At 41.3% G+C, this 18897-nt stretch overlaps 1 protein-coding gene across 1 annotated transcript; it reads left to right on the forward strand.

Annotated features, from left to right (window-relative positions):
* The first annotated feature begins 5964 nt into the window (after positions 1-5964).
* On the forward strand, positions 5965-7221 carry LOC109904484 (protein S100-A1-like). The gene is made up of 3 exons (XM_020501713.2): positions 5965-5978; positions 6319-6472; positions 6642-7221. Exons 1-3 carry the CDS (start codon positions 5965-5967, stop codon positions 6846-6848), a joined length of 375 nt encoding a protein of 124 aa, XP_020357302.2. The 3' UTR covers positions 6849-7221.
* The last annotated feature ends 11676 nt before the right edge of the window (positions 7222-18897 follow it).

An 18897-nucleotide genomic window follows, 5' to 3' on the forward strand; every position in this document is an offset into this window, starting at 1 on the left:
GCTATGATGAAACTGGCTCTCATGAGGACTGCCACAGGAAAGGAAGACCCAGAGTTACCTCTGCTGCAGAGGATAAGTTCATTAGAGTTACCAGCCTCAGAATTTGCAGCCCAAATAAATGCTTCACAGAGTCCAAGTAACAGATACATCTCAACATCAACTATTCAGATGTCGAATTGCTGCAAAGAAACCACTACTAAAGGACACCAATAATAATAAGAGACTTGCTTGGGCCAAGAAACTTGAGCAATGGACAATAGACCGGTGGAAATCTGTCCTTTGGTCTAATGAGTCCAAATTTGAGATTTTTGGTTTCAACAGCTGTGTCTTTGTGAGACGCAGAGTAGGTGAACAGATTATTTCCACATGTGTGGTTCCCCCCATGAAGCATGGAGGAGGAGGTGTGATGGTGTGGGGGTTCTTTGTTGGTGACACTGTCAGTGATTTATTTAGAATTCAAGTCACACTTAACCAGCATGGCTACCACAGCATTCTGCAGCGATACGCTATCCCATCTGGTTTGCGCTTAGTGGGACTATCATTTGTTTTTTAACAGGATAATGAGCGAACACACCTCCAGACTGTGTAAGGGCTATTTGACCAGGAGGGAGAGTGATGGAGTACTGCATCAGATGACCTGGCCTCCACAAATCATCTGACCTCAACCCAATTGAGACCGTTTGGGATGAGTTGGACAGAGTATATGAGCATATGGGGGAACTCTTTCAAGACTGTTGGAAAAGCATTCCAGGTAAAGACTGTTGGAAAAGCATTCCAGGTACTTTGAAGAATATAAAATCAAATATATTTAGATTTGTTTAACACTTTTTTGGTGTTATTTCATATTTTTGATGTCTTCACTATTATTCTACAATGTAGAAAATAGTAAAAATAAAGAAAACCATTGAATGAGTAGGTACAGTATGTCCTGAATTGGACCACTAACACGTTTTGGAAGCCTTAAAATGACTCTCCAGCGAAATCTCACTTTTAAAAGCTCATATTATGTTAACTCATACCCAAATAATGTTGTTGACTCGTCCTATATTCGTTTTGTGGCCAAAGCATAAATTAGTATTAGAGGCCAAAGTATTAGAGGCCATACATTTCCAAATTTAATGTGATGTCAAGTTGGCTTAATTGCTGAGCTGGCCAATCAGCTTCATCTGCCTGACTAAATCTGCCTGACTAAGTTTCATTCATATTGTAATTAATTATAGATCATATTTAACAGAAATCTGGAAACCCTGTACAGTTACTTTAATGGAATGCATTAAATGGAACGACCGAGACATGGAGATATACAGTATAAATGCTTTTTAATTATGACAGGTTGAGCTTCAAACCCTTCAGTGAAATACAGAGGATGTCCAATCTACTAATAAGAATGACATGTAAATCAAAATGCCGCACCTTGACACTTGTAAAAAGTCTTCCCTTTACTTATCCAAGCATTTTACTACACTCTTGCTCTTCTCTTGCTATGCTGCATTGCTTGCATGATTCATTTAAACTAAGGAAAGCAAATGCTCATCTGGCATTCTTTACACATCCGAGCATGCTTTTTTTCTTCAACTTAACCTAGTTAAAGAGCATATTTTGTACTGTAATATTATTTTCTGAGGAAACCAGTGTATTTTACAGTAATGCACAACAACATTACTTTCCTATCTCGACTATGTGAAAAACCATGCCACTCACTAGCAGTTAGCAACATGCTAACATTTCCTGCTAATGCTACAGAATGTACATAGGCCTCATCCACTAGCACAGTGTACTTTATGCATGAGCTAGCTGTGTACCCTCCTGCAGTTCCCCACAGTCTAAACATCGACACTATGTACACCTGTGTTAGAATTGTGTCCACTCAAGGATGATGAAACTATGACACTGTACCTAAATGCAGGTAGGCTGACACTATAGCTTGATAGACAATGTGACCTATCACACTGTGCCCTACCCCAGTGTATTTTAAGAACTCTGCTATGTACCAGGGTTGGGTTCCATTCCAACTCCGCCAATTTAGTAGATTAATTGAAAAATCCTCACCAAAAATAAACAGCACTTTTGTGAATTGGCTTATTAACATCAAATTGACCCCAAATCTGATTCGTACAGGATACACAGATGCACATTTTCTTTTCCGTTTCCAGGTCTCTTTTCCAGTGGTATACTGTACTAAATAGACATGCGTAGTGTTTACAGGTAGACCACCCACCACATGACATGCTGTTGCACACAAGCTCTATCATAGAGCCACTGCCATGCTCACCAAAAGCCATAATAAATTAACCACTATGCCAATCTTACACTTTCACAACCAATGCTGTATCATTTTCGCTAAACTATGCTAATAGTATTTACAGTATGTTAACCACTGTGTAACGGCCCATAATAAAATAAAATACTTTGACGTTGTCTGATCTGTCCTGATGCTACTGTTGCGTGCTGAGGTCAAGCGCTCTGTCTGTATGTGTGAGCACCTGAGAAGAAAGGGAGGGAAGGGAGGGGGGAGAGGAAAGAGTGAGAGAGAAATAGAAGCAGCTATGGTGGTACGTAGGTGGGTAGGTGGGAGAAGGGAAGAAGAATGACGAGGGGACAGGTGATATTTAAGCCGCTGTCCACTCTCTCCTCATCTTTCTCATCCATCTTTCCTTGGCTCTCTCTCTCATCTCTCTCTCTCCCTCCCTCTTCACCAAAGACAAAGGAGGCCCTCCATCAGCACTAAGGTAAGATTGACAGTTTAGAGGAAAGTTGTGCCCTTCTCCTTATTTCTTCTCTGTAACTGATAACTGTTTTCTGGGATCAGCTTTACCCATGTTTTTATATATGTGCCTTATTGCGAATAGTGAAACACTTTTTCACAGTGAGATACCCAGGCGAGCACCTTGGTATCCAGAGCAATAAAACTTATGGGCCGATAATTTGAGTCCATCACCTCAAACTACAATTGGTTTGCCTGTTGTAAAGGAGGTTTAAAACGTTTAAGTTGGACAGACCAAAACCTGTGAAGAAAATGTTTTTTTTCTATATAATGCTCAGAAAGTCAGTTAACTTGTTCCATCAATGCTAATATATGAAATATCTTAATTTTAAGACAATATATGTAATATAATACAAAAATCCCCATCGAAATCCATCCGTTTTTTTGCATGGCCTGCGTCTCAATCTATCACATCCGTCTTTGTCAGCCTTCTTCACCTGTGGTGTTTAGACCAGACTGTCAGCCTTCTTCACCTGTGGTGTTTAGATCAGACTTCCCGAAAATCGGTCTTCTCACGAAAACGTCTGTAGAGTCCGGAACGGTTTGGCCTTCAAACTAATACCACTCTATGGAAAGTTAAGAATCTCACAAACACGATGGTGTTCTCCGTTTTGCTCTACAAGTGTCATGGGACTGGTCTAAAAGTAACTCCATACTGGTTTAAAAAATGGATGGCAGTATGGAGGTAGTTTTGTGCCAACAACAAAAATAAGTTAAATATGTTTCCAAAAAACAAAAGCTTACCTCCATCTCCTAGTTAATAGGACAGACACCTCAAAACCTTATTCCTTATGATATTTGTTTGACTGTTTTGCCATTTATGAATGTGTTATTCAATGTGTTTCTATGGGCTATACTACTATATACTACTAAAGGACAATATTTTCTATATTTTTCAAATCATTTGTTAAAAATGTTTTTACACCACCCAGAATTCAAAATCAAATAGCTAAATGATCCATGGTGTAACCATCTTAAAACAATTCCATATGTTATCTTAGGACAGAGGTCTCCAACAAGTCGATTGCAAGCTACCAGTATCTCGCAGGCCACCTATGAGTTGCTCGCCAAACAATTCTGAAAGTACATGCAATTTTCACGTTCCACCCAAACTGTCATAAACAACTCACACAAGTATCAGACACCGCAAGCTCCAGGATACTATCTAATCAAAGCAACATTGACATTATCCCACCCCTGGTTAGCCACTATTGGCTTAAAAAGCTACACCAAACACAATATCTGGCAATTCATTTCCAGCAATATTGCCCCTGTCTGTCTGTGTGGTGCGCACGTTTGTCTATTACTCAGTGTGTAGCCAGTTGATGTGATAACCATCTTGTGGGTTGACATAAATACTTTCCCCAAAACATTCTCTATTAAATGTTAACTGCAAAGTAGGCTTACCTTACAGAAGTATATCAGGAGGAAGTATATAATTTGTGTCTATTATTTGCAAACTTTGCCATGAAATGAGCAGCAGCAGTACAGAACCATCACTAGACTGGCACATTAGATGGCACATTCCTCACTTGCTAGACGCTCAATCACTTGCTTGACACTCAATTAAAGTGCCAGATAGTTTTTTTTCCTCTCGAGATCAAAACAAAAAATGGACTTCTGATGTGATTTAAACATTGACATGGACTCAATTTCATTGTTTCATTTATGAACAATTGTAATTTTAAGAGTGATCATCTTAAGTGATAATGCCATGCCAATATATTGTCCAAACACCAGCTTCAAGGGCATTATCACTTTTGTACAACGAGTTACCAACATATTCAAATAATGATTGACATATTTTCATTAAAAACGTTATTTGGATGAATTTATTCATACTATGTCATCCTTCCACAAGATATAGTCCCTACCCAAGCCGGCTGGTCGTTTGTTCTATTGGTTCTGTTGACAGAGACGTGACCCAGTCGTTCGTTCTAAATGTTCCATTGCTATACTGGCTGGCAACGTTCTTATCCCTTGCTTGCTAGCTAGCCAACTACGGCTAACTTACAGTCACGTCAAACGTCAAAAAGAATAACAGTAGCTGCATTTGCATTTGTTTAAGCTGTTTTCCAGTGACTTTTATTTGGATGCATCCGTACACAATGAGCTAATGAGGCGCGATTTCGCCTGGCATAGAAAATGTGCTCACTCGTCAGAAGTGACACTGTTGTTCAGAGGAGCTAACCAACAACACAGCCAACACAATCACTTCAAACTGAATCTGGAATGACTGCAAACTAGCTGCACTTCATTTCATTTGACATTTTTTCAATTGGCATTTCTTTGTATATATATCCATAAAAATGATACCAGCTGATTCATGATTTAGACTGGCTGAGAACAGCTGCCTGCCTGTCTGTCTGTCTCAACCCAAACCCCCGACCCTCACACGTTCATTACTAGGGGACAGCTGGAGATCGAATTTGAATATTGCAACAATGTTGCAAATGTCGGAGAGACAGAAGGCAAGGTTTATGCAAATCTACGCTTTTAGAATAAACTAGATGTTATTCTAAAAGAAATGTGAGATGATGTCTAGAAACTTTTTATAGTGGAGATCAAGGTTATAAATTGCCTGGCTGGGCTGATGAGATAGTGGATTGCACAGTCAGATGGAACATATAGACATTTTAACATCAATGCCCTTTAAACCAATCAGCATTCGGGATTAGACCCACCCATTGTGTAACGTCTGTTAATGAGACAGATGAGCCCTATGACAGAAACATTTTATAACCAGACTTTTTAAAATCTATTCTGCAGTTATTTGATTAAATTGAATTCCATAGTAGATTATTTAGTCCATCTCACATTAAAATGATATTGAGCAGTTCTGTATTATTGATCACACAGTCGACATCTGCAAAGGAATATTTTTCAGAGTTTGGAATGACTAGAGACAGATTGTTGTGCGTGTGTGTGTGCCTCGGGTTACCAGATCACCTGGCCTGAGTTCCTGATTGCCAGGTGGTTTATCTGCATTTTGACAGTTTTGTGTTTCACTTGTGGTTTCCTTCTGCCACATGATTGATATGATTGTGAAACCCTGAAACCTCCATCTGAAGTTACCTCAGTGACATTATCTTTACTTAACAAGCTGCTTACAAGTCTGTCAACTGAGAGAGATTAAATTACCTATCTGTGTCTGTGTGTGCACAGTCTCTCCAACGAAACCAACTCAAGAAGATTCCAAGATGCCGGACACAATGTGTGTAAGACTGTTGCTTTTAAAAAGCTGTCTCTTCATCTTTCATCCATCACATCTTTCAGGTCAAACCAAGTAAGGTTACAAAACACTGTCCAGTGGCCACAGTATGTCGAGAAGGAATAGCTCATTTGTAGCCTGCAATTTAACCTCCCAATATAGTAGCCTAGGCTTAGAATTAGGTCACCTCTTTCTCTAGTTTGCTGACCTTCTTCCATCCAGCGTGTATATTTCACTCTGTCTTGGTGGAGGCTTCACACCCATGTCCGTCATGTGACCGCACATGCGGTTTGGATGGAGCGTGCATCCTGTCATAGTTTCTGACCTCTGCCCTTCCCTCCAGTATGTCCAAAGAACCCTCTTCCAACCTGGAGAACGCAATGCAGATGCTGATCAAAACCTTCCACAAGTACTCGGGGAAGGAGGGGGACAAGTACACTCTGAGCCGTGGAGAGCTGAGAGAGCTGTTAACAGAGGAGCTGGGGAGTTACCTAGGGGTAAGAGGAGTGTACACGCCGAGACACACACAGACACGCAAACATACACAAACACTCACTCACAGGCAAAGAAAATACATGTACTGACAAGAATACACACAATTCTTCAACCCCTCTCCCTCCCTCTCCCCCTGTCCCTGTCCCTCTTCCTCTCCCTCTTCTCATCCAGAATGCCCGGGATGGAGAAGGGGTTGAGAAGGTGATGAATGACCTGGACGCCAACAGTGACGGTGAGGTGGACTTCACAGAGTTCATCATCCTCATGGGAGCCCTGACGGTGGCCTGCAACGACTTCTTCATGGAATATAAGCCCGAGAAACTCGTCCACACGCCCTTCAAAACAAAGGAGGCAACGATAGAGGAGATTAAAGAGTGAAGGAAAGATGGGAGGAGGGACTGGGAGGAGGGAAGGGGGAGGTGGAGGTGAAGGGTGCAATGAACTGTAGAGCAATAGTGAAAGGGTATAATTTATGGTTGTATGATCATCTTATGCAATTTATAAACAGTGCAACTGCAATGTGTGAAAAGAGGCTGAGGGAACATCACTGTGTTAAAGTAAGTAAAGTTTCGCTGATGGACACTTAAACAGGAAAATAAGTGTTTTCCCTCTGCAACTATCCAAATACTTTTCATACCACAGTTAGGTCACAGGTACGGAGCCAGTTACTCTGTGTCCTCAAATCCATGAATGGCACTGTATACCGCAGGGGTCAGCAACAGGCTCCCCGGCAGAGTGGTTTTATTGGGCCCCCCCAAAGTTTTTAGTGGATTTTTATTTGATTTATTTTTTGGTGATAAAAGAAGACTGTAAAATCACCAGGAATTTAGGAAAAAAATGTGTTTAACTGTTCCCAAGTATTCCCACGAATTAAAACATGTGATATGTAATCAATGTAATCAGTGACTGTTATTTTAAAATAATTATTTTTTGGGGGCCTAATTTGCAGTGTACAAATGATCCTAATTATGTTACGGCCCGCAGATCACCCTCTCAGACAAAAATCAGCAGCGGCTGAATCTGATTGCCTTCCCCTGGTATACACAGTAGCATGTGTGTGTTCAGTTGTGTTCCCTATACAGCCTCAAATTCCAATTCAACTGTGCTTTGGTTATATATTCAGGATAGATTTCATTGAAAATGTTCATATTTTCAGTGGATGTCATTGTAACACACTACCACCAATGGAGTGAGATCGGGCCTGGCACAACAGGTTGATACTCTGAGTCTCATGAACATAAAGATTACATACCTTAGATGTAGATATTATATGTATAGATATAACCTATTCAATCAATATTTCTGATACTTATTATGTATTCAGTGTTAAACATTTTAATATCATGAACCTTTTTCTTTGCACATATTTTGTAATTACCCATGTGTTATTCTAAATATTAAACATAACATTTAACCAGCTATCAATCAACATTGCTTGGTCTTTTCTGTGTCAAAACTGTGAACCTTCCTAGCCCGATAGTGATACACACCAACTAAGTGTGAAATGGTTGATGGATTTGGGTTAACTACAAATCAGATGTAAGCCTTCAATAAACCAGGGCTGTAGAGTGTAAATAGACATCATAGAATACAAGAAAGCAAGAAGTTAAGTGTGTAAGATGATCCACAGAATGGAGAGAGTGGGTCAGCACTGCAGTATACACACACTAAGGGAGATTGGTTGTCACACTTCTACCTGCAAATAGCAGTTGTGCTGCTCCTGGCTCATCCTCAGGGGAGGTCCCCTCTTCATTAGCTGTTTCCGCGCTGCTTTGTACACCTTCTGAATACTATCGTGTTGATCATGCACGATCTGAGCCAGGTTGGCTTAAGGCGGTTACAAACTCCACTCCGTTGATCTATGTGTGTGCATGCACTTGGGTGGAGACATTTTTGGGGGGACAGCGGACACTTTTTTCGTTGCATTCTCCAGAGAGGAAGTCTGCCTTGTGTAGTGTATTTCCACTAGAGGGCTTGGGAGAGTAAGACAGACAGTGAGACAAAGTAAGAGTAGCTTACTTAGCAAAAGGGGCCAAGACACTTTTTTTGACTCCAGCTAGTGATGACATTTGAACTTCTGATCCGGTGTTCTGCCTGTTTACAAATACTAACTAGCTACATGTCAGCCTAGTCTGGTGTCATACACTTTACGACACTACTTTTTATCCACAGAAGTAGAAGTAAACATGCCATTTTTTTAATTGCAATTGCTGCAAAATGAGCAGAAATCTGCAGAGATTTTGTGGTTCGTTGGAATTCTCAGTTTCGTGCAGGAGCTGCCGATGGAAAACATTTTTGGATCCGAACTCTGGCAAACTCGGGCAGCAAGTACTAAAACTACAAGGGCTTTTTTCGCAATGGTCCTGATGGCTGTCTGCGATGCAAGGTACAGCTTCACCATCTCCCTCCCTCCCGATATGGTCTTGAGGGAGATGAGGGAATCTTCTCGCAAAGCAAGTCCGGCTCCTAACTAATTTCAGGCCAGCTGCCGCTACCACGGCCAGAGGGCTTGCCGGAGACCCAAACACCATGCCCATATGTCTTTTTCGGAGGCATTCCCTCTGAGGGGAAACCGGATGTGACTATATCCAGGTAAGATACTCTAAATACATTTGAAGTTGGAAGTTTACATGCACCGTAACCAAATACATTTAAACTCAGTTTTTCACAATTCCTGACATTTAATGTATGTAAAAATTCCCTGTTTTAGGTCAGTTAGGATCACCACTTTAGTTTAAGAATGTGAAATGTCAGAATAATAATAGAGAGAATGATATATTTCAGATTTTGTTTCTTTCATCACATTCCCAGTGGGTCAGACGTTTACATACACTCAATTAGTATTTTGTGGCATTGCCTTTAAAATGTTTAACTTGGGTCAAACATTTTGGGTAGCCTTCCATAAGCGTCCCATGATAAGTTGGGTGAATTTTGACCCATTCCTCCTGACAGAGCTGTTGTAACTGAGTCAGGTTTGTAGGTCTCCTTGCTCGCACATGTTTTTCAGGTCTGACCACAAATTTTCTATTGGGTTGAGGTCAGGGCGTTGTGATGGCCACTCCAATACCTTGACTTTGTTGTCCTTAAGCCATTTTGCCACAACTTTGGAAGTATGCTTGGGTTCATTGTCCATTTGGAAGACCCATTTGTGACCAAGCTTAACTTCCTGACTGATGTAATTTTCCTTTCCTCATGATGCAATCTATTTTGTGAAGTTCACCAGTCGCTCCTGCAGCAAAGCACACCCACAACATGATGCTGCCACGGTTGGGAAGGTTTTCTTCGGCTTGCAAGCATCCCCCTTTTCCCTCCCAACATAAAGATGGTCATTATGGCCAAACAGTTCTATTTTTGTTTCATCAGACCAGAGGACATTTCTCCAAAAAGTACGATCTTTATCCCCATGTGCAGTTACAAACAGTAGTCTGGCTTTTTTATGCCGGTTTTGGAGCAGTGGCTTCCTCCTTACTGAGCAGCCTTTCAGGTTATGTCGATATAAGACTCGTTTTACTGTGGATATAGATACTTTTGTACCTTTTTCCTCCAGTATCTTCACAAGGTCCTTAGCTGTTGTTCTGGGATTGATTTGCACTTTTCGCACCAAAGTATGTTAATCTCTAGGAGACAGAACACGTCTCGTTCCTGAGCACTATGATGGCTGCGTGGTCCCATGGTGTTTATATTTGCGTACTATTGTTTGTACCGATGAACGTGGTATCTTCAGGCGTTTGGAAATTGCTCCTGAGGATGAACCAGACTTGTGGAGGTCTACAATTTGTTTTCTGAGGTTTTGTCTGTTTTCTTTGGATTTCCCATGATGTCAATCAAAGAGGCAGAGTTTGAAGGTAGGCCTTGAAATACATCCACAGGTACTCAAATGATGTCAATTATCCTATCAGAAGCTTCTGACATCATTTTCTGGAATTTTCCAAGCTGTTTAAAGACACAGTCAAGTTAGTGTATGTAAACTTCTGACCCACTGGAATTGTGGTACAGTGAATTATAAGTGAAGTAATCTGTCTGTAAACAATTGTTGGATAAATTACTTGTGTCATGCACAAAGTAGATGTCCTAACCAACTTGCCAAAACTATAGTTTGTTAATTAACAAGAAATTTGTGTAGTGGTTGAAAAATGAGTTTTAATGACTCCACCCTAACCGTATGTAAACTTCCGACTTCAACTGTATGTTCTCTTCTTCTGGTCGATGTCTGTTCACATATCGTGTTGTGAGCTACACACTTGGTTTTCCTGTTTGGATTTTGCTGTTTTTCTTATTCACACTTTACAAATTCCAATAAAGACTACCATAATAACAATCACTTCATCCTAGTTTTTCATATTATTTTCATGCTAGACCCTCAATACATTTACCTAACCTTGTGTCATGTGCAGTAGCCTTTCAATGAGGACCTTCCTGCTATGGTACATGGGTGAGAATGGCTGTCCAGCTGTAGACGATAACGCTAGACCCTCGAGACATCAATTTTATCTACATAACACAAGGTTGTACATTGGTGAGTTTCCAGCTGATAATAAGGACCTGCCTTGCTTTAGTCACTTGGTACTCCTAATTCAGGCCTCGGAATGGCAGTTGTAACTTTGTCCACCCGGCTGTAGAGGTTAATGCTGCTGAAGCTTTGGGGCACTCCAAGCCATCTTCTAAGATAGCCACTGATATTCCTTTCCATAGCCTGTATTGGGATTTTGTACACCATTAGGGGCCAGAGTAGCTAGGGCAGAACTCCATGTTGGTAGCACAAGGTGACAGACAGTGACACTTCAATTCTGCCCTGCACACTCTTGCCTGCATCTAGCTGATCTAGGGTGTAATCATTAGTCCAAACAGTTGCAAACAAGAGTTTATACTGGACAAATTCAGTGACTTTATCACAGTTTTGTTCTGTTTGCTTCCGTTTTTTATTTTTATTTTTATTCTACAGAATCTGCAGAATGAATACACCCCTGTTCACTCGCACACAGTTCACTTTCATAGCACCTCCATACAAACAGCATCATCAATTTGCTTGTTGTATAATTCCTTCTCGCATCTATGCGCTCTCCTCCTCTCACCTTTTCCCTTTGCTTGTGGACTTCAGTGCATAACACGACAGCTCCTACAGCCCCAAAATTGTCTTTGGCTATGCCGGATTAAGTGATATTTAATTTGACCTTTATTTAACTAGGCAAGTCAGTTAAAGAACAAATTCTTATTTTCAATGACAGCCTAGGAACAGTGGGTTAACTGCCTGTTCAGGGGCAGAACAACAGATTTGGACCTTGTCAGCTTGGGGATTTGAACTTGCAACCTTCCGGGTTACTAGTCTAACGCTCTAACCACTAGGCTACCCTGCCGCCCCATGCTATTCTATAAAATTATTTCTCCGTAATTAATATTACCTGATTAAGCTAATCATGTAAATGTAATTAACTAGAGAGTCGGGCACCACAAAATAATATTTATAGAGCTGTGATCTTCCGAATAAACTCTTAAAGACCTAGTAATATTTGACATCAATAGCAGTCAATATTAATCGTCATCTTAATTCAGTCTCATCTGAAAGTTGTAAATTCTTAGTTATCTGCACGAACCTTGGCTAACAAGTTGAATCAGCAATACAAAATTGGGTTTAATTATTTATTTACTAAATACCTAACTAATCACACAGAATTACACAAACACATATTTAAATCATAACTTGATTACAAATTATCTCATAAAGGAAAATGTCCCTAGCGGGGGGAACAGGTATGACAGCTGGTTACACAAAAGAAAAGGGGCTGGGTTTGAGTGAAAGAGCGGGAAGACTGAGGAACAAAGGGCGAAGCTGTGCTATCGTAAATACAGTATCTTATGCATTCTAAATTACCGCCATTTGTAAAAGGAAAATGCAATAAATATTTACTCTGATCTGTGCTTCGGTAGGTTGGTGGTAGATGGAAGGCTGTGTTGCCCAACCGAGTCCTTTGTCCCTTGAAGAATGTCTCTGCTGGCAAATTGAATACGTTGTAGTAACGTCGTTGTGTGGTAGACAGGATACTCTGTCTGTTCCGTCCTAACCCTCGTTTTCAGCGGCTGTTGCTAACTCAACAGCTAGGAGGTATCACTTCTGTAGTGAATAAGAGTTCAAAGTTCATACCATTCGCAACCAAAGCTCACGCTGCTGTTGTCTTCGTACTGTAGTTATTATCTGAACCACTCTGACATCGGACCGTCGTCCTCACGTCCTCGGAACAGGAGGTTACATTGTTGTCAAGGCTTTATATAGGAAGGGAGAGGAGGGCGTGTTTGAAAAGTTTTATAGCCCATGTCCCTTCACAGGGGCTTGAGCAGAGCCCTATCTTATGAAAACCCAAATCTTACATTTTAGAAGCTAAAATTACATTTCATCCCATCACGAATAATTTCATATTCAAACATTTAAATTGAACAACAATACCATGTGAATCCGATAACTCTGATGTGTAGACTTTCCTCTGTAGAGTTTGTCATCTTATCATTGATGAGAATGTCTCAGATGACAACCGAACTGACTGAATCATATTCATTAAGTACCACCACATATGTTCAGTTGGTCGGATTACCAGAATATAGTTCATTTCCCCCCACCTACTGATGTTCCCAGAATCTCTATGTTAACCAAGGGTTTTTCAAATGTAACATCAGTAGGGTAGAGAGAGGAAAAAGGGGGGAAGAGGTATTTGACAACCGCTAAACTCTACACACTGCCTACATCATCATCACCATTTAAGCAAAAGTCATTGTCAACATAGCTACTAGAACTAACGCGATACTTAACCCGCTACAGTCAAGCAGTACAGTGTACTGCAAGCAGTTTAGCAGTTACACTCTGTTTGAGCTGGGTGTTTGAGTGGGCTAAATTAGCTAGCTGCATTAGCTAGCTAAGTAAGTGAAAGTGAAAAAAATACAACGAAATATAGCTAGCTCTCTCTCTCTCTCTCATTCTCTCTCTCTGCTACCTTTCCTTAATTTTTGAAGAAATGTATTTGTTCAAAACTGTTCAACTATTGTCTTTCTCCCTCTTTGAGTCAATTACTCCCCACATTTTATGCACTGCAGCGCTAGCTTGCTGTAGTTTATGCTTTCATTACTAGATGAATTCCTTTGATTGGGTTGACAACATGTCAGTTTATGCTGTAAGAGCTCTGATAGGTTAGGGGACGTCCTCCAGAAGTCGTCATATTTACTGTGTAAGGCTTTGGAAGGGGGTGAGAGTCATCAGCCACCTAAGTTTCGTATTGAAGTACCAGAGGAGGAGGGAAAATACCTATCTTCCAGCTACACCATGGTGCTACTCCAGAGAGCATTGAGGGTACTGGAGACCATTGCAAAACAATGTTTTAGTCAGTTATTTGGTGACGTGAATATATTTAGTATAGTTTAATCTAAAAATGATAACTTTTTTTTACCCATAACAATCTAAGCCCTCTCTAAGCCGGGGGGGTTCTACTAAGCTGTATGGAATTGTTTAAAGAAGGTCATTCCAAGGACTATTTAGCTGTTTGATCTTGAATTGTACCCCTTGAAGTATAAACTAAAAAAATGTAATTTTTTGTTGTTGTTGTCCTTACTGCTATTAGCCCGTACAAACACATTGAATAACAGATTACAAGGAACAACAATGTATTTTTGGCACTAAACAGTCTCCATAATTTCATTCATGTTATCAACTGGTACCGGGGGACCGTCAGACGATTCTTGTGAGGCCTGTGGGCGTCCTAGAGCAAAACAATCAACATGTACGTGTTCGAGAGTCTCACCTTTCCTCAGAGGGGTCATATCAGTGTGTAGCCCAAACTGTTTGGGCGTTACAGACAGAAGTTGGCTGATTGACTGTACCGACTTCAGACAAGTCCCAAGACACATGTGGGGGTCATAGAGCAAAATGGAGAACACCGTCGTGTTCGTGAAAGTCTCATATTTAGTTTGTAGGCCAAACCGTTTGGACACTGCAGGCGATTTTGTGAGAAGACATTTTCAGGATGTTTTATGGTCTGACAAACACCGCTTAAGCTCTGTCACCTTTCACCGCAGATACGGAAGTGCGACATCGGCTGATGCGGTGGATCGAGACAGATCTCTATCTTAAACTGACCAATATTTATGGATTTTTTTTTTATTGTGCTAAATTGGACTCGGGGGGCTTTTAATGTCTCACCATTTTTATGAGATTCACTGAGTAGGAAGATCCATCCCTTCCTCTTCTGAGGAGCCTCCACTGGTCCACCTACCCTCTCTGCTCTTCCCTAGACCGGCTCTTGGAGGCTCCTAACACTGTGGTTTGAGTCCTGGTTTGGTTCCTCCTCTGTCTCACCAAGGTCTTGCCTTGTGCGTGTTGACTGTTGTTGGCTCACTGAACAGCCCATGTTGGTGCTGTGGATTTTCAGCCCTCTCTGGTTCTCAAGCACTTTTCCACAACTGCATGTTTTATATCCGAGTCCTCTCTCCTTGTCCTTTGTTTAGGCAAAGTCATCATCTGTGTCTGTGTCACACCAGCCTTCGCTTTGGCTCCCCCTACTGTCCAGCTCAGGCGTTCGGTGTCGCCGGCCTTCTAGCTGCTGCCGAACCTTCTGCTGGCAAACGCCCTTCACTCATCAACCCCAGACTTGTCTCGTCATCGTTACACACACCTGGTTCCAATACCCACTCCGTATATATACTCCCTCTGTCATTTGTCTTTGTCGGTCATTGTAAATGTTGCTTGTTTTCCTGAGAGGAATCTCTCCTACTATTTTCCTGAGTACTTTATTATTTTGCACTTTGGGTTTCGTCCCGCTTTTATAGTTATAGTGCTTTAATAAACTCAGAAGTTCTAAACCTGCGACTGCCTCCTGCCTACGCCTCTCTACACTTGTGACAGTCTGACCAGTGAGCCGTTCTTCCTTCCCCCCTCTCGGGTGCCTCATGGGGTATCTCTCCATAAATCATTCCATAGCAATGCTTTTTGGGTCATAGCCACAGGAAGTATGGGTGCTGAAAATACAATAATAATTCTTATTAAATAAACTCCAAACTACTTCTCATGATAGAGCTCCCTCATTATTGCATGCTTTTGCTAGCCAGGCCTCTGCTCCCAATGCTGTCTTTCCAGCTGTCACCAATCTTTCTTGGTTGCCAACCAGTCTGTTCCTGGTTGTCACTGAACTTTCAGTTGTGGAATTACCTGCAAACAGCAGTAGTGCTGCTCCTGGCTCATACTCAGGTGAGGTCCCCTCTTCATTAGGTGTTCCGGCACTGTTCACTACACCTTCCGAAAAGTGCGCCGATCAGTTTTATCCAGCCCGATCTGAGCAAGGTTGGCTTGACCACCTCTCCTTCCTCTTCAGCCAAGCCATTGTGTTGACCTCTCTGCTTCCTGCCCAACTGTGTGACAGATCTTCTTCCTCTGTACTCTATTTACTTCAAGGATCATTAGTGCCCTCCACTGAGACTGGCCTGGGAAGCCTCTTGCCCCAACCTCCACTGGTAGACACTTGGCCTTCAATCCCTTGTTAGTACATTCATCCAAAAGTGCCTGGTACTTGAACTTCTTTGGGACTGGGAGGCAGTATTGTATAGCTTGGATAAAAAGGTGCCCAGAGTGAAATGCTTGCTACTCAGTCCTAAAAGCTAAAATGTGCATATAATTAGTAGATTTTGATAGAAAACACCCTGAAGTTTCTAAAACTTGAATGATGTCTGGATTTACAATAAGTTTATCTTTAAAATGGTGTGAAATACCTGTATGTTTGAGGAATTTTAATTATGGGATTTCTGTTGTTTTGAATTTGTTATGGGCACAGTTAGTAAGTTGGCTGTCAGAAGTATTGGAATGTAAATGTACTTTTCCTCTGTTTGTCTGTGCCACGGTCTTCCACATCTTTATTTTAGTGAAACTTTCAAACAAAACAAGAAACAAACATTGACCGTGCAGTACTGAAGTGCTACATGCCCTCTCTCAAAAACAATATCCCACAAAGCAGGTGAGAACAGGGAACACTAAAGTATGATCCCCAATTAGAGACAATGATAATCAGCTGCCTCAAATTGGGAACCATACTCAATCCCAAAACATAGAAACCAAATGACTAGAACACCCACCTAGTCATGCTCTGACCTAAACATCATGGAGAACCAAAGGCTCTCCATGGTCAGGACGTGACAGTCTGCATATCTACAAACATGAAATACGAGGGTGCAATGAGATACCCGATGGGTTTTGATGATACTTTTCTCATCAATAATCTTGAAAAAATGCATAATTAACTAATCAGAAGGTTCAACACCCTCCCTATCTTTCCATTGTCTTTCCAACACTTTGTAAGGGAACATGTTATAGTCTGAAGAGAGCCTTGAATTGTACACAGTATGTATGCATGTTCCCTCACTCGATCTTGGTTCGTGCAGGTGACTGTGACCTCCTCCTCAGACCAATTGGCAGAATGCCCAGAATGTGCCCAGAAGAAGTTTCTTGGGAAACTGAGCCCGTGTGATAACAGCCTGCAGGAACCAACCCTATGAACCATGCCTATGTAGCTTTTTTGTGAAGCAGTATATAAGAGGACTGAATGGACTGCCCTGGGGGAGCTTGTGGCACACTTGTACTTTGTACCTGTGTTTGTTGTAAACTCTCCAGTTAACTGACTATAAAGAGTGATGCATTTAATATTGACTTCAGGTGTCCCTGGTGTTGAATTTCTACAGGATCAGTGATTCCACCATTGGAGCATCCCAGTGAAGGTCTGCAAGAGAACACCAGGGGTGCATTCCGTGTGAAGGAAATTCCCGTCTGACCAAAGTTGACGTGGACCCACCCAGACCAGAGTTTTACTGTGAGCTGCCCGGGGGAAGATACCTGATCCACGAACCTCTGAGGCACAGTCAATTTAAATGAATTTGTATGAAAAACAATAACAATAATCATAAAACCAATAAAACAAAACATAAAAATTAAGAAATTTACCATAGTCTTAGAAGAATAGAGCTCATCTTAGAAGAAGGCAAGAGTGAGTGCAGGAAAAGCCCCACTGACAATTGTCTGTATGCATTTATGAGAAGTGTCTACGTGTCTGAGAACCACTGGTAATAGCACCTGGAGTTATTTTATATGTATAAGAAGTAGCGGCAAGAGAACCGTTAAAGATACATATGTATGCATAGGAGGTAACGACAAGAGAATCGTTGAAGATGCATAAGGGTTTAAGTATGGGAAAGGGAAATAGTAAGAGTACGATGGAGGATCCGTGCTGGGAACCAAAAGGACTGTGTAGTGTAATGGCAAACAAAATGGGTAGGGTACTGGACCAAACAGAAGACTGAACAAGATGAACAGTGAAGTGAGCCGATTTCAGAAAGTGGGCGTGAGAAGCAGAAAATGCAAAAGATAAAACTGTAAGACGATTGATGGTAAATCAAGTGGAACCGGAGAAGAAAGAGGAAGAAGGACAAAATAAAAAAGAAGAAGCCTGGCTGGCTGGACTCTCTCTGAGTTGAACCCTCTCATGGGGTCCCCCCTTGTATCTGCCACTGCCAAATCCTCCACCCCCAGACAGAGTTGGTGGCCTTCCACACCATCATAACCCACTTGGGTGGGCCTGTGCCAGGTGGAGGAGCCGTGAGATTAGGAGCTGTTGGAGGAGCTGCAGAAGGTGCTGGAGCGGAAAACAGAAAGCAACCAGCCAAGACAAGAACCAGAGCAAAGGAGCAGAGAGAAAAAGAGGAGAGAGAACGTGAAGAAGAAGAGCTAGAGGATCATAGAAAAGAGAGGAACGGAAGACAAAAGCAGAAAACAGAGGATGGAGCAAAATGTGACACTGAAGCCGAACACAGAGTAAAAGTAGAAAGAATGATGAGAGTGAACAGGAAGAATGTACATTTCAAGAAGAAGAGGAAAGAGAAGCAGCGAGGACAGCAACGAAGGAAAAATAAATCAAATCAAATCAAATGTTATTTGTCACATACACATGGTTAGCAGATGTTAATGCGAGCGTAGCGAAATGCTTGTGCTTCTAGTTCCGACAATGCAGTAATAACCAACGAGTAATCTAGCTAACAATTCCAAAACTACTACCTTATACACACAAGTGTAAAGGGATAAAGAATATGTACATAAAGATATATGAATGAGTAATGGTACAGAGCGGCATAGGCAAGATGCAGTAGATGGTATCGAGCACAGTATATACATATGAGATGAGTATGTAAACAAAGTGGCATAGTTTAAAGTGGCTAGTGATACATGCATTACATAAAGATGCAGTAGATGATATTGAGTACAGTATATACGTATACATATGACATAAATAATGTAGGGTATGTAAACATTATATTAAGTAGCATTGTTTAAAGTGGCTAGTGATATATTTTACATCAATTCCCATCAATTCCCATTATTAAAGTGGCTGGAGTTGAGTCAGTGTGTTGTCAG

This window comes from Oncorhynchus kisutch, linkage group LG14 (genome assembly GCF_002021735.2).
Source record: "Oncorhynchus kisutch isolate 150728-3 linkage group LG14, Okis_V2, whole genome shotgun sequence".
Taxonomy (NCBI): Eukaryota; Metazoa; Chordata; class Actinopteri; order Salmoniformes; family Salmonidae; genus Oncorhynchus; species Oncorhynchus kisutch.